This window comes from Podarcis gaigeae, assembly GCF_964106915.1.
Source record: "Podarcis gaigeae genome assembly, chromosome: 6".
NCBI lineage: Eukaryota > Metazoa > Chordata > Lepidosauria > Squamata > Lacertidae > Podarcis > Podarcis gaigeae.
In genome coordinates, this window is record NC_139682.1 from 28,692,874 (window position 1) to 28,712,325 (window position 19,452).

General features: G+C 43.9%; 1 protein-coding gene across 4 annotated transcripts in view; it reads right to left on the bottom strand.

Annotated features, from left to right (window-relative positions):
- Nucleotides 1-19,452, bottom strand: part of RALY (RALY heterogeneous nuclear ribonucleoprotein) — a 197,009-nt gene that overhangs the window by 19,386 nt on the left and 158,171 nt on the right. For all 4 annotated transcript variants that reach the window (XM_083746340.1, XM_083746339.1, XM_083746342.1 and 1 more), the window contains exons 3-4: nt 14,521-14,784; nt 7,230-7,302 (exon numbers count right to left, since the gene is read on the bottom strand). In XM_083746340.1, the coding sequence (XP_083602466.1) occupies nt 7,230-7,302; nt 14,521-14,776 (329 nt within the window). In that variant the 5' untranslated portion in view covers nt 14,777-14,784. The remainder of the gene's footprint in view (nt 1-7,229; nt 7,303-14,520; nt 14,785-19,452) is intronic.

A 19,452-nucleotide genomic window follows, 5' to 3' on the forward strand; every position in this document is an offset into this window, starting at 1 on the left:
CTCGGATGCAGTCCCACAATATTCAATTGTGCTTACTCCCAGATAGGTATGCATAGAACTGCAGTTTAAGACTGCAGCGCAATTCACTTACTTGTAACTTGGCTTACTTGCATGAGCAACCTGCCCTTTAAGCAGTTTCCTGAGACACACTAGCTCTCTGCCTCACAGCAACAGGTTGAACAAGAATGGACCTGTGGTACCTCCCAGATCAAAGTCCCTATTTTGAAAGGCTTGTGGAAATCACACAGTTTCTCTGGTCTGTTTGACAGTGAGCACAGAAAGAAGTTTCTGTGATGTTTCAACTGGTGAATTGCTGCTTCTACCAGTGGGAAGGGATTAATAAAGGATAGGATGGGGGAGAGCGCTGGGATGTGTACTGTTACTATTTACCTTTATACTCCTGAAATATCAAGCCCGGCCATGTGAGAAATAGCTCCATGCTTTTATCTTTCCTCACCTGGGATCTGAATGAGACAGCTGGCTGACTGCGGGTCTCTTTAGTAGGTGGGTGGAAACTATACCCCCTCCCCATCTTGTTAGCTAATGCTTGACAGATCAGATGTGATTATGCTCACATCTTTAATTCCTGTTCTTTTTCTTTATTCCTGATGTTTTTTTCAGGATGTTCTAAATTTGGGATTGTATCAGAAATGAAGTGGAAGCTTAGAAGAAATCCATTCTCTTCCATTGTCTCATGTAATTGATCTCACATCCACACAATACATTTAAAGCGCATGGCTTCCCTCCAAAGAACCCTGGGAAGTGAATTTATTTTTATTTTTTTAATTTTATTTTGACAAAGTAATAATCATAAATAAGAATCAAAGTATGCACCCCACCACCGAAACCATTCCATTCTAACTATCCAACCTCCCAAAATTTCAGCACCTCTTGCGATGGTTTTACCCCTTTCTGTTTTAACAGTACAAATTCTACAAACACACTCCATATCTCCTCAAAATCATTTCTCCTGCAAATTCCCCGTCTTACCTTAATGGCACATGCTAATTTATCATGAATAGTATTTTTTACCCTTCACAGAATTACAATCCCAACACCCATAACAAACTACAATTCCCAGGATTCTTTGGGGGGAAAGCCGTAATCTGTAAATGTGCTTTAAGAAATATGGCTGGTGCAAATGTGACACCCATGTAACAATTGCAACAACGCAAGCACAGGCAAAACAACAAGCAGAACCTAGAAACAATGCAAAGTACTGTAATGACTGGCAGTGACCAATTGCAAATTGCCACTCTCTCATGCCAGGCCTAACACTGTTTCCATGCTTAGCAGATTACAACCCTGGAATTTTTTGGCGTTTGCTACCATCCTGCATTGCAACCATCTCATCTGCATGTCTACTTGGAAGTAAGCCCTATTGAATTAAACTGGACTACTCCGGTGTAAATGTGCATATGATTTCATCTTACAGAGGGTTAGAATTGGGATGCTAGACTCCAGTTAGAGATGGACAAGTCAGCCTATTTCCAATCCATGTGAAATTCACATCTGTATTCCTGCCTTCTTTCTGCATTAATCTTCAATTAAAAGCAAAACAAAACCCAACAACAAATTGTGCACTTAAATATGTATTTAAATACACAGTTATACATGTATTTTGTCTCAACATACGACCTTGCGCATGAAGTTGTCGGATGCATTCAGAGGGCAGGAGAAAAAAATCGTTCTCATTTTTAAGTGAACCAATCTAATGTGCACTTAGGTGCACAGACTAAAACCCGGTTCCCCAGATTATGAGACTACTGCTCTTAACCACTACACCACACTGGTTACAGACTTATGAATGAATATGCATGGAATTGATGTGATCCAGAAAAAGACTCATCCGTCCACCCCAATGGATGGGTGGGGTCATTTGAAAAAAACTGGAAGATTTGGAATACACTAAAGAAGGTGCTTCTTCATGCAGCTCATAGTTAAACTATGGCATACACTCCCACAGTTGCAGTAGCAGCCACCAGCCTGGATGGCTTTATAAGAGAATTAGGCAAATTCATGGAGGAGAAGGTGACCAACAGCTAATAGCCAGAATGGCTATGCTGCTCCTCCATGATTGGAGACAGTATGCATCTGTAGGAGAGGTGAGTGTAGTTGTGCTTAAGTCCTTCTTGCTTGTGCCCTTCCCATAGGATCTGGAAGATCACAATGAGAATCAGATACTGCGCTAGATGGACCAATGGCCCGATCCAGCAGAGCTCTTCTTATGCTTTTTTATGTTCTAACCTTCCTACGGTGGCCTATAAATTACTCCAGATTATTAGCAAGAGTGTGCTGCTGAAACAATCTGGAATTATTATTTTAGGTAGAAAGGGAATGTTGCCCTGGGATAACATTTCTAAAATAACAATCATTGTGCCTGATCATATAAGCAAGCCTTAAGAAATGTGTGGGCAAACACTCGGAGCTGCACGTATTCTGTGAACGAATAAACAAACAAGCTGGTGCCAAGGTGACCCAAAATCTGTGTCAAGCAAAGCCATTCTGCCATGTGAATAAATCACGCAATTAAGCAAATTTGCACTCATCTGCTTCTTTTGCATTTAGTTTGCTCCTGGTAGATAATTACCAGTAAATAATTAAGAGGCACTACATGAGCAAGAAAAAGAGAAAAAGAACAGTGGATCACAACTGATCCACTGCAAGTCAACTAAGGAAAAATAAAGGGGTCAGTGTTGTGTCCACCAAAGTGACCTACAGCCTGACAGGCTTCACATTCAGATGCCATTCAGAGAAGGAAAGAAGCGAAGAGGTATTTATCTCATGCTTCTGCTTGCAATTTCAGTCAACTGAACTATTAGCTCTGAAGTCTAAAGATAAATAACAGCGTTTGCACTACTCCCTTTTCTATTTGTAGCCCACAAACTTGAAAGATTCTGGGTTTTTTTAGTTTTTTTTTTAGAAAAATGTACATAAGTAAATGTCGCATCCGAGAAATGTGAACATTCCTATCCTGAGCAACTTAGGGACAAAACACCACATATTTCAATTCAGCTTTCCCTGGTTTCAAACTCCTGCTCCCCTCTGCCACTTCAAATTTACCCCTCTCCCTACCACCCAATCTGAGGCTGGTTCATCTCACAAACCACAGGCATTTTGTTCACATGTGGCTTGGCTCTCTGTCTAATGGAGAACCGATTCCTATTATAGCCCTATCTGGGCATTTGATCTCTTGGAAAAAGACCTGTAGTTCAGAGACAGAGCATTTGCCTCGAGGGCAGAAGGTCCCAGGTTCCATACCTGACATGTCTAGGTAGGGCTGGAAATGTTCCCATCTTAAACCCTGGAATGCTGCTGCCAGTTTGTGTAGACAGTAATGATTTAGATGGAACAATGGTCTGACTCAGTATAAGGCAACTCATACATATTTGCCAAATATCATACCTTTCCACCAGAACTTAAACCCCTCTTTATCCGGGAAGAAGGTGTTGTGGTGTGCTCATATTTCCGTGAGTTCTGATGGGAAGCAGGTAAAGACCTTCTCACCTTCTCTCTCTAAATGCACACCATTTCCCCCTTTCTTATTTACTATTAGAGATGATTTCCCTGGTCTCTCTCTCTCCCCCCACACACGTACTTCCCTTAACAACACAAGTGATACAGCAGTGTTTGATGTGTGTACCATTGCTTGAAGGTAACATAATAACTAAGATGAGGCCAAAACACCAGCCTGGGCAGAGAAGAAAGCTTGGTGGGTAATAAAAACAAGAGTGCCAGGACTTCCCTTTAATCTTCAGATGGGCTTCTTCAAAGGGGCATAAGCTGTGCTAAAAGGGCTACTAAGATTTTACCTGAATTAATGATACAATGAAAGAGGCAGAGTGGAAGAGATTATATTGACAAGAGTATTATTACGAAGCAGAGGTTGGCAAAGGATGAAAGCAGAGTTTATCTGCTGGCTGAGTTTCTTTTACTCGAACCAATATGAAGATGGGAAGATTGTTCCCCACCCCACCCACAAAATCCCTACCTCTCCCATACCGGCACAATGATTATGCAGAACTATCAATTTGGGGAACCCAGCAAACAAATGGATAAAAGTGATCACATCATCTTCCCTTAAAGCACACGGCTTCAACCTTGGATTCGCATATGCTGATAGACTACAACACCATCATCCCCAGCTGGCTTAGCCAATGATCAGGGATCATGGAAGCTGCAGTCTGACAGCATCTGGGAGCCCAAGGTTGAAGAGCCCTTGATACCTTTGCAAGACTAGCACCATGGTTATACCAGCAAATAATTGTGTACCTTGCCCTCCATTCCAAACTGCAATGAAATCTGGGTTTGCTGACTAAGTCCATTAGGCGCTTGGTAGCTGCTTACAATTCCAATATGGAGAGACTGCAAACCACATTGCAGCCTGTAATCTGTAGCATACAGACAGGAATATGACTACTTTTGTTATTTTTGCAATTATGCAATTTCTACTCATGTTGTAAGCAGCTTTGTGCATGGTTTGAACTATGGAAAGGCGGCATACAAATAAAAGTATGTATATATGTATGTTGGCAAATACTATTACCATGCATTTGCTAGTCCACAGTTTGCTAGGGGTGCCTTATTCAAATTCGGTACATTTACAATGAATTGATTTTAGTTTGTTTTATTTTGCTAATTTGATGTGAGCTGTAAAGTGGCATATAAATTAAATATACACTTTTTAAAAAAGGAAAATGGCAAGCAGTCATCTGTCACGCTTTAGCTGATTCAAAAAATAAATTTATTTGTAGAGATGAGGAGGGGTAATTTTGTAGAGAAACAAGCTGAAATTAATTTGGCAAAAAAGTGTTCCTCAGAACTTTCCACCGGGGATTCTGATGACTGAATATTCTAATATTATGCATCAAACACAGTGTACTTAATGTAAGTGTTTGATATTGAACAGTATTTGATAACTGACATTAAGTGACACTGGTAGCTCATGCACAATAGCAGTTGGTATTTGACAGATATGACAGCTGAAAGAGAACATTTTGTAAAGTAAATGCTGACTTTCCCCTCCTAATAATTCCACATATTCACTCAGCCAATAAGGAAGCAACCTTTTGAACAGGAATAAAAAACCAAACAATTCCTCCAGAATGTGCTTTTGCTTTGGGCAATCTCTTGATGTTGCCTTCGCCTGGAACTGCTTTGTATCTGACATTTCTGTTGTGGGATTCTCTCTGCTCAATCACCATCTTAGTCTCTTCAACATTACACACTGTCCACCCTCCCTATATCCCACCCCTACTCCTTCCCTGAGCTCCTCTCCATTGAGCCAGTGGCCTTCTCTGAAACATTGCCCTCTACTCTCTCTCCTCTCCTCCTCTGCTTCTGCCTGCTCCATAGATGCTGCAGTTGTTACCTTCAATTTGTCCCTGTTGTCCCACTCTTCCAACATACTTTTCTCCTCCCCGCACATCCGCACCCCTGGCTCAGTGCCTCTGTTTGATAGTTTCACTCATATTCAGGTACAGCTGAAAGCCTTTGGTGGAGAACAAAAAAAGTTTGTGGCTGATGATCTCAGCCACTATAAATTCATGCTCTCTCCCTTCTTATCTAAGCAGCAATACTGCACCCATCTCATCTATACCAACCCTAGAAATTCACAGGACTCCTCCTCCTCCTCCAATCTTGATGCTCTGCTAGGGTCTTGCTACTGGCTCTCCACCTCCTGACACTCTGCTCAACATTTCCCCCCCTTCTTCCATGCTGAAACCAAAACCTACCTGCTCTTATTTCTTTCCCCTTCTCCTTCCATATACCAGTTATTCTTCCTCCTACGCTTCTCTCTACCATTTTCATTTACTTTGTCTCACGTGACGTTCACCACCTTGCTCCTCCATGTGCTCACTTGATCACATTTAAAACTATTTAGTTTAATACCAGCTTTTCAACATCTAATAGTTATTTACACCTCCAGTACCCTGCTGCCACCCCCTTGCCTCTTAGGCTGTTTCTACACAGATATAAAAAACACTATAAAAAAAGTTACAGGGGGAGGGGGGAACCCGCTCTCAAGGCAATCTGCCATTGACTTTGGATTCTGCTCTACAGCACCATCTGGTGTCAGATTGTTTAATAATGCATTTTTAACGTTATAAATTGACCTGTGTAGTTGAGTCCCCTTCCCCAAGTAATCCTCCTCACTTTCATAGCCACTGCTGTAAACCCAAAATGGCTCCCCCTGGTTAATGGGGAAACAAAACTCTTACTGCAGTTTTGAGAGCAAACTCTAAACCTGTCAGGCTTCGGGGATTCAGATCAAACAAAAGGAGCGTTCTTACCAGTTAGCTTCTTTAATAATCACAGTGAGAGACAATGGAATGCATATCTCTCTAGAAATGCTGTTGCTTCCAGTAAAGGCTCACCCTCCGTCCCCATTAATCTATGTCATTTCTCTGTCGGGTAATCTGATCTTGTTGCTGCTGCGCTTTCTGTTCCATCACTCTCAAAACCCATCTAGTCTTAGGCGAAGGGGGATCAATAATGCTTTCCAAGGACACTGAATCTGCCAGCTGTCTCTCTCCTTGCGTTTCCTCTTCTAGCTGTTCCTCAACCAGTATTTCCCAGCTTTCCCCCTCTGGACTATGCCCCTCTGCAAACCACTGTTCTAAATCAATACTGTCCTCCTGCCCTTGGGAAGGTTCAGGGAAAAAGTGGGGAGGCGGCTCCCACCACTCCTCCTCAGTCCAGCCCCTGACAAAACCTGGTCTTAAAAATGAGTCAGGCCCTATTCTGTACCAGACCCCATATTCTATCGGGCTGGAGTGGGGAATCTTTTTCAACCTGAGGGCTGCATTCCTGTCTGGAAAACCTTTCAGGGGCCACATGCCAATGGTGGGAGGGGCCAGAGGCAAAAGCAGATGGAGCAACAAACATGAATTTTACCTTTGTGCAGTAAACTAGTTTCTGTACCCGTTTACACACCCCTCTGCTCCATCCTTGGCAAGCAAGAGGCATTCTGGATTGTGTTTCAGCCAAGCAAATGGATTAAAAGAGGGTATGAAGTCAGACTAATGAGGAGTGCAGCTTGGGGGCAGAGGGGAGATGCAGCCTGGAGAGATTCCTTAGGGCCAGATAGAAAGGCCTGGAGGGCTGCAATTGAAGTTCCCCATTCCTGCCCATACAGCACGGCATATATAGACTGTACTTCCTGAATATCCCTGTTCACGCTTGTCAGATTCATTTCATTAGGTGGGAATCACAACAACAGAACTTACCTGTATAAGGCGGATGCTGTTCTCTTCAGGCCTTTGGGTCTGTTGGGCTTTGGTTCTCCAGCCATGTTTATATCTGCAGCAAATAACAATTTGGAATTACTGCTGTGTTGCTCTCTTCCCATCCCTTATGCGTAATTTTTTGTATCAAAGTCTTTTTTAAAATTTAAAAAAGCTTCATCTGTACTGTTATTTGCATACCTTTATGCTATTTCCATACCTGCAAATAAACAAACATATACAAAGAGGTACTGGCCTTTTTCCTTTTGTGAAGGGTATAAAATGTATATGTATCAGAGCTGCCCAAGGTCCCAGCTCACAAAGGACCAACGCCAGTTCGTTGTTATATACAAAAGTCTTTATTGAAGTTCAGTTTTGATTTCAAAGCCGCGGCGCGCAGCTCTACGTCTTAAACTCTAGACCGCTGAAGCTCCGTCTGAATCTCCTCCCCCCAGACACCAGTTTAAGACTCTAGCCTTGCTCCACCTCTTCCTTTGCTCTTTCCTCCTCTGGGTCCACCTGTCCGCTGGGGTCTTGCCCTTTCTAGACTCTTCTGACGCTGAGTCCCCTGAGTCTTCCCCCTGCCTCCGGCGGGCTTTAGGACCTGGTTCCCAATCCGGGTTTTCTGCTGTCCCGCGCGCCTGTACATTCGAACTTGGCGCCCGCGCCCAGCCGCCAACCTTCCTCCTGACCGTTACACTGCTCCTTTCACTGCTTCCCCCTTCGGGGGGGCTAGCTGGACCTGACTTCCCCTCCATTCCCTCACTCTCCAATAGAGGCGTGGTCAGCCCTGACTCATCTTCTCTCCCTTGCTGGAGGAGACGCTGGCCCTGATACATGGGACTCTTCCCCCCCACTACGCTCTGGTGGGGGAGCTGGTCCTGATCTCCCGCTGCTGCTTTGGGAGTCCCTGCTGGCCCCTTGCTTCTGGTGCGTCCCCCCTGGGACCCCCCCCTTGCCCTGGCCATCGGTGCCCCCCTCTGGGAATCTTCTGATTCGCTAGAGAAGCTCATGGAATCTCTCGGGCCACTGTCATACTCCCCTACGCTGCCCTCAGATTCTTCCCCTTCGCTCTCCATTTCCTCTCTCCCCTGTGCCTCTGCTCCTGAGCCCCTGACAATATGTATATATTGGGGTGTTTTCTGCAGCACATATGTCAGCTAGAGCTGCCAGAGGACCTGCCTTTTAAGTGACTAATCAATTCATTAAATAAAAGTAAATATATTTCCATGTTGCCAAAACCTGTTTGAGATGACTACAGTTTAGTAAACATCTAAGCACGGGTAGAGATATAAGGCCATTTGATCTCCTAATCTTGCACTCCTAGCGCTTGCGAATTCTTTCCCCTCCACTCTTTTGTGAAGATTATCTCCTGACTTTAGCTTTCACAAAAGAGAGGAGAGAAGGGGAAAGAGTTCAAAGGATTAGGCATGCATGCATGGTTGGAAGATCAGATCTAAACAATATGATCAAAACAGCACAAAGCAAAAATAAAATTAGTTAAAAATAAAAACACTAGCAGCGACAGAAATTCAGATGCCCAATACACCTTGCTTCTCCTCAAAAGCCTGGGCAAAGAGGTGCATCTTTACCTGAAATTGAAAATGTGGTTTGTTGGAAACAGGGAATGAAAACTTCCATTTCCTCCTGTCATGTGCAAAGGAGGAATGAAAGTGAAGGATGGACAACATGGGCCTGTAGCTTGCTATAGCTCGTGTAACACAAGAGCAAACCATGGTTTCTTGTTCATAACTGAAATGGGTCTCCCTCTCTCTATTCTCCCCACCTTGTTAAGCAGAACTCCACTCATGTAATGGGGGTTTCCTTGTTCCTTCCTGCACTATAGCTCCCCCAGCCTCCGTGTCTCAGAGGGAGCTTCTAAGCACGGGTGGCCCATCCTAGTCTGCCACCTGCAGTGAAATGGGAAGCTGCTGTCTCCCCCACCACCCCTCCACTGAAGCCTCACTTCTTGGGGTTGCACTGCAGTGGCTTCTGGTGAGATCTTGGAGGTCGTGAGAGTTTTGTGAGATCTTGCCAGAAGCCGCTGCCGTTCCTCCTCCCTTCTCCAGCAGTGACAGTGGCGGGTAGGGCACGGTTGGGGGCACTGCTCTGCAGGATTCTGCCACCTAAGGCTTAAGCCCACCTCACGGGCAAGCCAGCCCTGCCTCTGGGAGAGCATGAAATTGGGCACAGGGAGTCAGAAGGGGAATCGGGAGAATTTGGCCAGCTTGTCTTGCTCATGCAGAAGCGCCTTTCTGCTTGTGCTAAACATCTCTGGATCCAAGCCAACACATTACACCACTCTCAGCTTATAGTCATTGTCTACCTTCATCCTCCTGTAAAATGAATGCCAAATATAGAGCACACAGGAGATGTTAGTTGTGAGCCTGCTTCCATTCAGGTGAGGCTAAAGGCTGTGCTGGGTGCAGACACATGTTTGAAGTCACCCAGCATGATTTCATGGACAGTCTTCAACTCCCACAATGGGGGAGAATGGTGCTTTTTTGATCTGCCAAGGAAATGTTCATTCCTAAACCTCTGTACTGAAGGGGTGTGTGATATACATGAGGATAGAAATGTGTGACAAATTTTCGCCGTCTGCATGGAAACCAGACAAAGTAACTCTGCGAACAAAGATGCCGACCGCTTTCAGCCAAGGAGATGTACCCTGCCATCCTGTTTTCTGAAAAATGTTTGGATGCTTGATGAAACACCCCACAAGGCCCTTCCAGCTTCACTTCACCCCTGACACACTGGGAAGTTGCCAGCACAATGGTACAGCACCACAGATCACAGGCATTCTTCCTTCCAAAGCTAAGGAGACTTAAGACACGATATGGGTGCCTGCCAGTGTCACAACAGGGAGACACAACAGAGCTTATGAGGGATTTGGGGGAAACACTGCAAAGTTACTGCTCTACAGAAGAAGCACACGTCCTAGGCAGGTGCTACACTCGCAGGCAAGACGAGCACATGAGTGGGGCCATACCTTGCAGCCCTGCCCCTGGTGTTATGCATGCTAAGTAGCACCCAATTCAAGGTGTGACTATTAGTATATAAAGCCCTCAACAGCTTTGGACCAGCTTACTTGAAGGATTGTCTTACCCATACTGTATGTGCCCACTCAATTGCTTTTATATGCAGAACTGGGACTTTTACACATTCCATATAATGTTTGTTCTGCACTTGCAAGGAATTGCAAATGTGGCAGCAGTTATTCTGTGGAACTCCCTATTGATTTTAGGGAGGCCCAGTCATAGAGCTGTTTCCACTGCCTGTTGAAACGAGCCTACCCAGACTTGTAATTTTATTCCATTTTATTTTTCAAAACTCTTGATTTTACCTACAATTTTGGAGATTTCATTATGTCAGTTTCCAAAGTCTTGTTATTTTCATTGCTATTTCTTGTGAAGGTTTCATATTATTTTATGTAAACTGCCTACAGGCTTTTTAAAAAATGTATTTTTTAAACCTGAATCTGGTTGGATTGCTCTGACATGAGCTTAAAAATCAAAGATTTCAAGAGACACTGAAAGTGAGTTAAAAATAAAAATACATTCCATGAAAAGCATAGCATAGACATGAACGAAATTTAACTCTCAAAAGAGTTTTCCCAAGAGACAGTCACTAGCAAAACTCACAGTGAACACAATTAACAAGCTCAGAAACCACTTAAAGGAACATACTTTATGCTTGCCAGAAGACCCAAGGTGGGCTGGTGAAAGAACTTTAGGCTGCAATCTTTAACTCCACTGAGCTGGGAGTAAGCACCATTGTACCATTGAACTCAGTAGGTCTTACTTCTGAGTAGACATGCTTAGGTTTGAACTCTCAGCTCTCAGCCTCACTATTAAATGATCTCCCCTCATTGACTTGCAAGAAATCACTAACATTAAAAGAGTCTTGGAACAGTATTTTCCAAGAATAGATTAAATTTCAGGTCATGACCTAAGAATATTTACTTCTCTTGCCTTCTATGTCTCCACCTTACATTTATTAATTCATTTGAACAGAGAAATACAGCTTTCTTCTTTTCCTAAAATTATTTCTGTCAAATTAGCTGAACTCTTCCTTTTCCAACCCATCGTTCTTTATCTTCCTGTGAAATCTCATAAATGTCTACTAAAAAATGAGTTCCATGGGGCTTACTCCCAGGGAAATGTGTCTTCTTTGGTTCTATTTGTCTAGAAAAAGAGGTGCTGGAACTCACCATGAAAGCCTCCCCTGTTCTCTTCTAATGGTAATGGCACCCACCTGAGAGGTGCCAGAACTGAGGTCCCGCGAGTTCTGGTTGAAAAAGAAAAAGCCCTGCTCTTAATGACCCTTCTAGGAGACAGGGATCATTAATCCTTCCAAGAAGTAGGGATATTAGATGCAGCTGGGCAAAATCTAATCTTGCTTGCCACTGGTTTAAAATACTATGATGACAGAATAGCTATGGATGGGATGAAATAGAGATTAACTGTTTTAAGAATGAATCAACCTAAAGAGGGTGACTCTAACTCATATTTCCTTTTATTATTGATGACAAAAAACCCTGTTTAAAGCTACTCTTTGCATTTGGAGGGAGTGCCCTGCCTTTCCGACTTTGGGGAACTCATGAGCTGTTCTTTCAACTGTACAGGTGTTTATACAGGTACATACTGATTGGCAATAGCAAGTGAGTGGTCCAGTTCTATAGTTGCTATTGGGCACGAGAGCAAGCTCTGTGCAGTTCTAGCAGAAAAGGCAACTATGTGGGTGGTTTCATGCACCAATGTGCAGAGGAGGGTTGACTCAGTACCTCTGAAAACGACATAGTCAGATTCTGAGCATAAACAACAGTTATCAAGTTCTGATTGTGGACTTTCTAGCAGTATCTGGCTGGGCATATTAAAGGTATAATTCTGGCACAGTAGTTGTATCATCTAACTCAGAATGGCTGCTGAGCTTATCACATGGGGCCCAATATTCTATAACTTGAGGTGCTAGGAATGGAACCTTAGAATCTTTGGTATTATTATTATTATTATTATTATTATTATTATTATTATTACAACAATAATAAATTATTTATACCCCGCCCATCTGGCTGGGTTTCCCCAGCCACTCTGGGCGGCTTCCCAAAAAATAATAAAATACAATAGTCTATTAAACATTAAAAGCTTCCCTAAACAGGGCTGCCTTCAGATGTCTTTTAAAAATCTGGTAGTTGTTTTTCTCTTTGACATCTGGTGGGAGGGTGTTCCACAGGGCGGGTGCCACTACCGAGAAGGCCCTCTGCCTGGTTCCCTGTAACTTGGCTTCTCGCAGTGAGGAAACTGGACCTCGGCGCTGGACCTCAGTCCAGGCAGAACGATGGGGGTATGCAAACCATGTGATCTACCAGTCCAGGCAGAAGGATGGGGGTATGCAAACCATGTGATCTACCAATGAGCCATGGACCCTTTCAAAATTTCCCAGGCTTTCCCAGCTGTGCTACTTGAGATCCTTCAACCAGAGACCTCAGAAAATTAACCTGTAGTACTGAGCTGCTAGGGAGTTTAAAGAGAAGCAGATGTGATCTGAATGAGAAGATTCTATCACTTTTCAACAGTAACAAGGGCTTTGGGCAGAGTATTACACCTACTGTATTAACACAGAGCATATACCAATAATGAGGTATATTGGATGCAGCATTCAGACTTTTCAATGAAAGCAAGGTTTAAGTGAAGTAACCATTTCCATCAGGACATATTTTCCACAGTAAGCTTGCTTACATGTTATGTTTGCAGTGCAGGTAATCAGGATTATCCCCAAGGAAATTTGGTAGCTTATACTCTTCTCTCCTTTCATTTCTAGTAGTTCATGATTAAAAGCCTCTCCTGCGCTGCGTGATCATTCATGGCTGTTTAGTGGTAGATGGGCTGCTTTTTGTAATATGTGAACAATTGGGGGCTGCGGTCACATATCATGGAACCAAAGCATTGAGAATAAGCCTTTTGCATTTTTCACAGTGTGTGCCACATTAGGTGCCTAATTTGATTTGGGACCTCTCGGTGCTGCTGTAGCACATACTACAGCAAACATCATCATCACTTCGTGTTCAGCAGCTGGCAGCCTCACTGCAGAAAATGAAATCCTGAACACCCACACACCTGGTTTTAGAACATCTGTTTGTCTTGCAGCAAAGACTCAAAACGGATCTGCAACAAATTGCCCCTAATAGGCCCAAGTTAGTTGCAAAAGACTCAGAATCAGCAGAAGAAGGTGGGCAGGTGACCTACAAGCAGGGCTGGCCTACTTCTCTAATGCTTCCTAGCTGCCTTTAAATTAGGGCTGCAGTTAGCTTAATTGGCAAATTAATTAACTAAAATGTTAGTTGATTAATCAGCAAGGGCCCCCTGTAATAAGTCAGGCTGCTAATGAAGCAGAGACTTAACCTATTTTGGGGGCTATTTGGCTAGATTTCCTGTGACTGCTATACAGGTAATGAATAAAAGTTTATTAACATTGAATGGTAACTTTTGTTTACTGCAATATTGTGCTTCTTTTTTGTAATGTTAGTTATAATATGCAGATTTAATTAAATCAATTAATTGGTTAATTCATTTATCAGTTAAAAGGCACCAGATCAGTTATTTAAGTGGTTGATAGCTGGCACCTTTAAGCACGAGGCAAAAACATTCCTCCTTAATCAGGCCTTTGGCTGATGAATATCCTAAACCCTTTTAAATATGTTTGGGGGTTGTTCTTGTTTTTATCATGTATTTTGTGTTGTATTTTTATGTTGTGAACTGCCCTGAAATCTAAGGATGAAGGGCGGTATACAAATTTAATAAATAATAGTAACGGTAATAATGTAAGCACTGCCCCTCAATGTAATCCTCTCTTTGAGGCATGTATTTGCAGTATAAAGTTGTAAAGTGTGAACATTTTGCTTATGCAGAAGGCAAATGGGTGCAAATCAACGTTTGCTTCAGAGTATATGAGAAGTAACTTGACAAATAGCAGACTAGTTCTTGACGCTGCTTATTGAACAGGAGTAGAGGGGATCAGCTCCAGAAATTAATACTCCTCTGAAACCAAAGCTATTTTCTTTCATGCCTCCTCCAATGCATAGGTTGCCTAGCCTTGCAACTCAAGGTTCTATTTCAAGAGTACAACTTTCCATGCAAAAGTCAAAACTCTGTGATATTCATGTCAACTTCACATGGGAGAGGCCTTCCCCCAGTTCCACAGGGACCTTCAGTTTTCTGAGGGTTCCCATCCACCTTAGTCTGCATATACCAAGTTCCAAATAAGGATATTAAAGAAAGAGGCAACGAGTCCTTACCTAATGTCTGCCCGGCGAGTACTCTCCCATTCTCCCCCAGGACAGCTGCCCGTGCGTGCCTCTCGTTTGAGTACTGTACAAATGCATAGCCCTTGTGAACAGAGCAGCCCACCACCCTGCCGTACTTAGAGAAGATGGTCTCTACGTCTGACTTCTTGACCACTGCTGTGTTGAGGTTCCCAATGAAGACTCTGGAGTTGATGGACTTGGGGTCATTCTTGTTTGTGATGTTACTCGTCTGCACTTTCAGTGACATCTTGACACCTGAGTAGGCAAGATATAGGGAGGGTCAGGAAGGCACCGGCATCCTAAAGGAAAAGAGCCTGGTGGCACCAGGCAATGGTGGTCACATGGGATTAGAGCAAAATGATCCGTCAAAAATATGCAGAGAACAAAGTGAACTGGTGACAACCAAAGCCCGTTTGTCAGGTGTTATTCATGCAGAAACTAAATCCTCACAAAGCCTGAGGAACAGCAGTCTTGTGGCACCTGAGACCTCAATCAAGCCTAATTTTAGGTTTATAGTATCCGGGCTCTGAATTGTGGAGGTTTTTTCCTTATTTAGGAAAGAGGTACAATCAGTAGAGAGAACTATTCCCTTTCTTTGTGTCTTTACTACAGAATAACAAGAAATAGGTCACAACCACACCATGCATTTAAAGCACATTGTTTTCCCCAAAGATTCCTGGAAACTGGAGTTTGTTAAGAGTACTGGGACATGAGAGGGAGTAAACTAGAGGTCCCAGGATTCTTTGGTGGGGCAGCCATATGCTTTACATATATTCAACTCAACTGGCACTCTAACAGAAGCCAGTTGAAGGGCTCTTGCTAGTGCAAGGAGGGTTTACCCCCTCTCTTTGCCCCATGTGGTCACATGCCTCCCCCAGATTTTGTCAGGAGAACCCTGAGAAGAGTGCATAGGAGAGGAGGGGGTGGGTCATTCCATCAAGCAAGCAGAAATTCTTGTGCTGGTGGAACAAGCAGAAAAATTGAATCCCTCTCGCAGTGTGGATGCAACCACAGTTACAGATTAGGGTTGCTGCATTACAACTTGGGGATCCTCTCTTTTGTTTTCAGGTCCACCAATGAAATGGGAGACAAATCAGTAATTGTTTCTCCTCATTTGACTCCCCCCACTTTTATCCTTTTTTCCTTTCTCACCTGCTGAATAGCATCCTTGGAGTTATCAGGGCAAAAGAAGTCAAGAAAGGAGAGTAAATACAAGAATCTGAGGGAATTCATGACAGGTGATGCTACACAGTGCTTCGTATTTCCCACTATGGGAAAACGAAAGATCAAATCTCAACCCACTCCTCCCATCAGCACTGGCGTAATATGTTTTGCTGCCCGGGGTGATAGACAAGATGGCAGCTCATCCCTTCCCCACTCAGATAATAAATTCCATGTACAGAATCCAACCTGACTGGCACTTAAATTTTTACTTCATCACTGGTTGCCTCCGCTGAACCTCAGGGCAGGTATAGGACTATGTGGCTGCACAGTTCTGTCATCCCCGACTTTGCTGGCCCTTCCCACTCCTCAGCATTTCCTGCCTGAGGCAGTTGCCTCACTCTGCCTCATAGTATGACCAGCCTTGTCCCTTTCTAATGGGTCTCTAAGACGCCATCTGTATTACACATTTAAAGCAGCATTGTCATGGCTTCCCTCAAAGAATCCTGGGAGCTGTAGTTTGTCAAGGCAGCTGAGAGTGGTTAGGGGACCCCTATTCACCTCATGCAGCTACTGTTCCCAGAATTCCCTGGGAAAAGGAATTGACAGTTAACCACAGATGGGGACTTAGTGGGAATTCCTTGCTTAGGTGGATTTACATAGAATTACTACTTCAGAAGGAATGCTATTAATAAATACTACTAAATAATAATACTCTTATGATAGAAAAGAGACAGTTGGATAGCTGTTTGGGTAAGATGGTGGATATTCTTGGGTGTCTGCCCAGACTGAACAGGAACACATCACAAAAAGAGAAGGATCTCTGAAATCTTATCTGAACCATCCCAGTTATAAGCAAAAGAGTGGGCTATACTATGAGGCTTGCTTCATGCTTTCTTCACACACAAACATTTAAGAAGCTTTTACTACACTCTGACACCTCCCCTGCTGTGAGAGAGCCCCTCCTTGGAAGACCGAGATAGGGACACGCCAACTGTATTCAAAGAGAATTAAAAAAACCCTTTCTCTCAAATGTCTCTTCTCCTTGAATCGTAACCCTCTTTGCTGAAAGTTGCCTCCCAGGGATGTGAGGAAGGGGGTCTTGAACAGCCCTCTGGCTTCCGACACTCCTCTCCACACCAATTTCCACCCGGGGCCCTTCCTGATCCTGTGGGTCAAGGGGCAAGGCCTGCGTAACTTTCCACCACCTCCCACGGTGATGAACAGCACACTCTGAATACGCTTCTCTTTATACCACTTTGGTCTTCCTTCCTGAGCCGTTTGCAAGATTGGCTCGAGTAGCTGCGAGAGGCTGTTCTCTGGCAAAGACTCTTCCACCTGCCAGTTTGATTGCACTGGGCTGCGACGAGGAGGACTGAGCCCCGTTTTCAATATGCAGAGCAGCGCTGGCCTTGGAATACCATGGGGCATGTCAAATTCACCTTTCCCACTCCTCTCATGCCTTCTGCATTATTCATGCCCCCCGGATCAATCTGAATAGATCTGAGCAACACATATGCAATCCAGACAGAGCACGGAGCCAGACTTTATAGCTTTAGCTTTCCATTTTTCACTCCCACAATGCAATGTCAACACGGTCTGTGTCAGTGGGCTCAGCTCCCAGTAGGTAGTTCTTAAAAAAAATATCAAACATCAAATCTGAGCTGTAAGACAAGACAAAGCTATTCATCTCTCCTAGATACACCAGCTTTCTAGTTATCCTGGGCTGAAAACTTTCATAGACTGTGTATGCATCATGCACTTAAAGCACACCACTCTGAAATAATTCTGGGAACTGTAGTTTGCTAAGGACCCTGGGAATTGTAGCACTATGAAGGTTAAAAAACCCCCACAAAATTCTTGGGGTGTGTGTGCTTTAAATGTATGGTATATATGCAGTCTTAGGTACAGTGAGGCAGGCTTGGCACATGGGGCAAGGAAGTGTACGGTTGTGCATGAACATGTGCAAGGGGCACAAGCAACAGCAGTACGGTACTAGCAGTCCCCCACCAATATTGTTCTAAGCAAGGCTTTGGGAAAGGGGATATGCAACGAGGCTGGGATATCTGACGTGTCTTTAATATTTCATTAGCTGCTTTCCAAATATTTCATTAGCTGCTTTTGCTTGTTCTGAAATAAGGCTGCAATCCTCTACACACACAGGACCTCCTGAAGCCAGAGGGGGCTTACTTCCAAGTAAATGTATACAGAATAGCACGGCACAACAATTTTTTGAAGAAGAAAAACACACCGAAGTTCTTTTTGGAGCACTTGGGATGATTGCAACAGCATTCCATGCAGTAGATTAACCATTAAGAACATAAGTAGAGCCCCGCTGGATGAGGCCAATGGCCCACTGAGCCCAGCATCTTGTTCTCACAGTGGCCAAGTGGATGGCTATGGAAAGGCTGCGAGCAGGGCTTGAGTGTATCAGCACTTTCCCCCTGGGCTGTTAATTATAAGAACTACTATTTAGTGCTCACTGGAAGAACAGATCCTGAAGCTGAGGCTCCAATACTTTGGCCACCTCATGAGATGAGAAGACTCCCTGGAAAAGACCCTGATGTTGGGAAAGATGGAGGGCACAAGGAGAAGGGGATGACAGAGGACGAGATGGTTGGACAGTGTTCGCGAAGCTACCAGCATGAGTTTGGCCAAACTGCGGGAGGCAGTGGAAGACAGGAGTGCCTGGCGTGCTCTGGTCCATGGGGTCACGAAGAGTCGGACATGACTAAACGACTAAACAACAACAACTATTTAACTTTAAGAATGGAGATCTGAATTTGCTTTCCCCCCTCCCCCCCTCTTTTCCTTTTGTGTCATGTCTCTTAGATGGTGAGTCTGTAGGCAGGGACTGTCTTGCTTTATGAATGTCAGTGGTTCTGGGAGCCTTTTTGGCTGAAGAGCTGGGTAAACAAACAAACAAATATTGATCTAAAAGGCTCCCTAGAGACCAATGTCCATAATTTCCCTAGGCATATTGCTCTTTGCTCTTGCAGGGTCAACATTTGTACTTGGTTTCCTTTTTTAAAACAGAGAAAGTTTGTTCAACTTTATCTCAAACTCTTGCTTAGCCAAAAGAATGAATCATTGACTCTGAGAAAGGGACGAGAGGTGGGGCAGCTTGTAAGCATTCTTGGAGGACATAGATGATCTGGAATAATAGAATAATAGAATCAGAATGGTGGAATTGGAAGGGACCACAAGAGTTATCTAGTCTAACCCCCTGCAATGAAGGAATCTTAGATCCATTCCAATCTGGGTTCAGGCCTGGCCATGGAAGAGTGTCGCCCTTGGTCACCCTGATGGATGATGTGGATAAGAAAACAACAACCCAAGCTTGAATCCTGACAAGATGGAGGCACTATTAGTGTGTAGTTCCCATGTCTGGCCAGTTGCCTACTCTGGATGGAGTTGCTGTCAGGAGTTCAGCCTACACTCAAGTAGGACCCTGGCAGAGACACATGCCCAACTGGCATGTTCCCTCCCTCCTGGTCGATCATTCGGGAGCTTCAAAAGCTTTCTTCTGCCCGAACATCACAGCGACTGATGCCAACAGACATCGGCACACTTAGGGATCTGCAGAGTCTGCGCAGCTCATGTGTGATAGACCTTAGCAACTCAGCATTTTGGCTAATCTGCTTTATTTACATATAAACACACACAGAGCACTGCAACATGGCTCCCTCTCTCTCTAGCATCAGACAACAAAGAGAAAAAGAAGAAAGGACAATAGTCCCACTTCACCGAACACGGTAACAC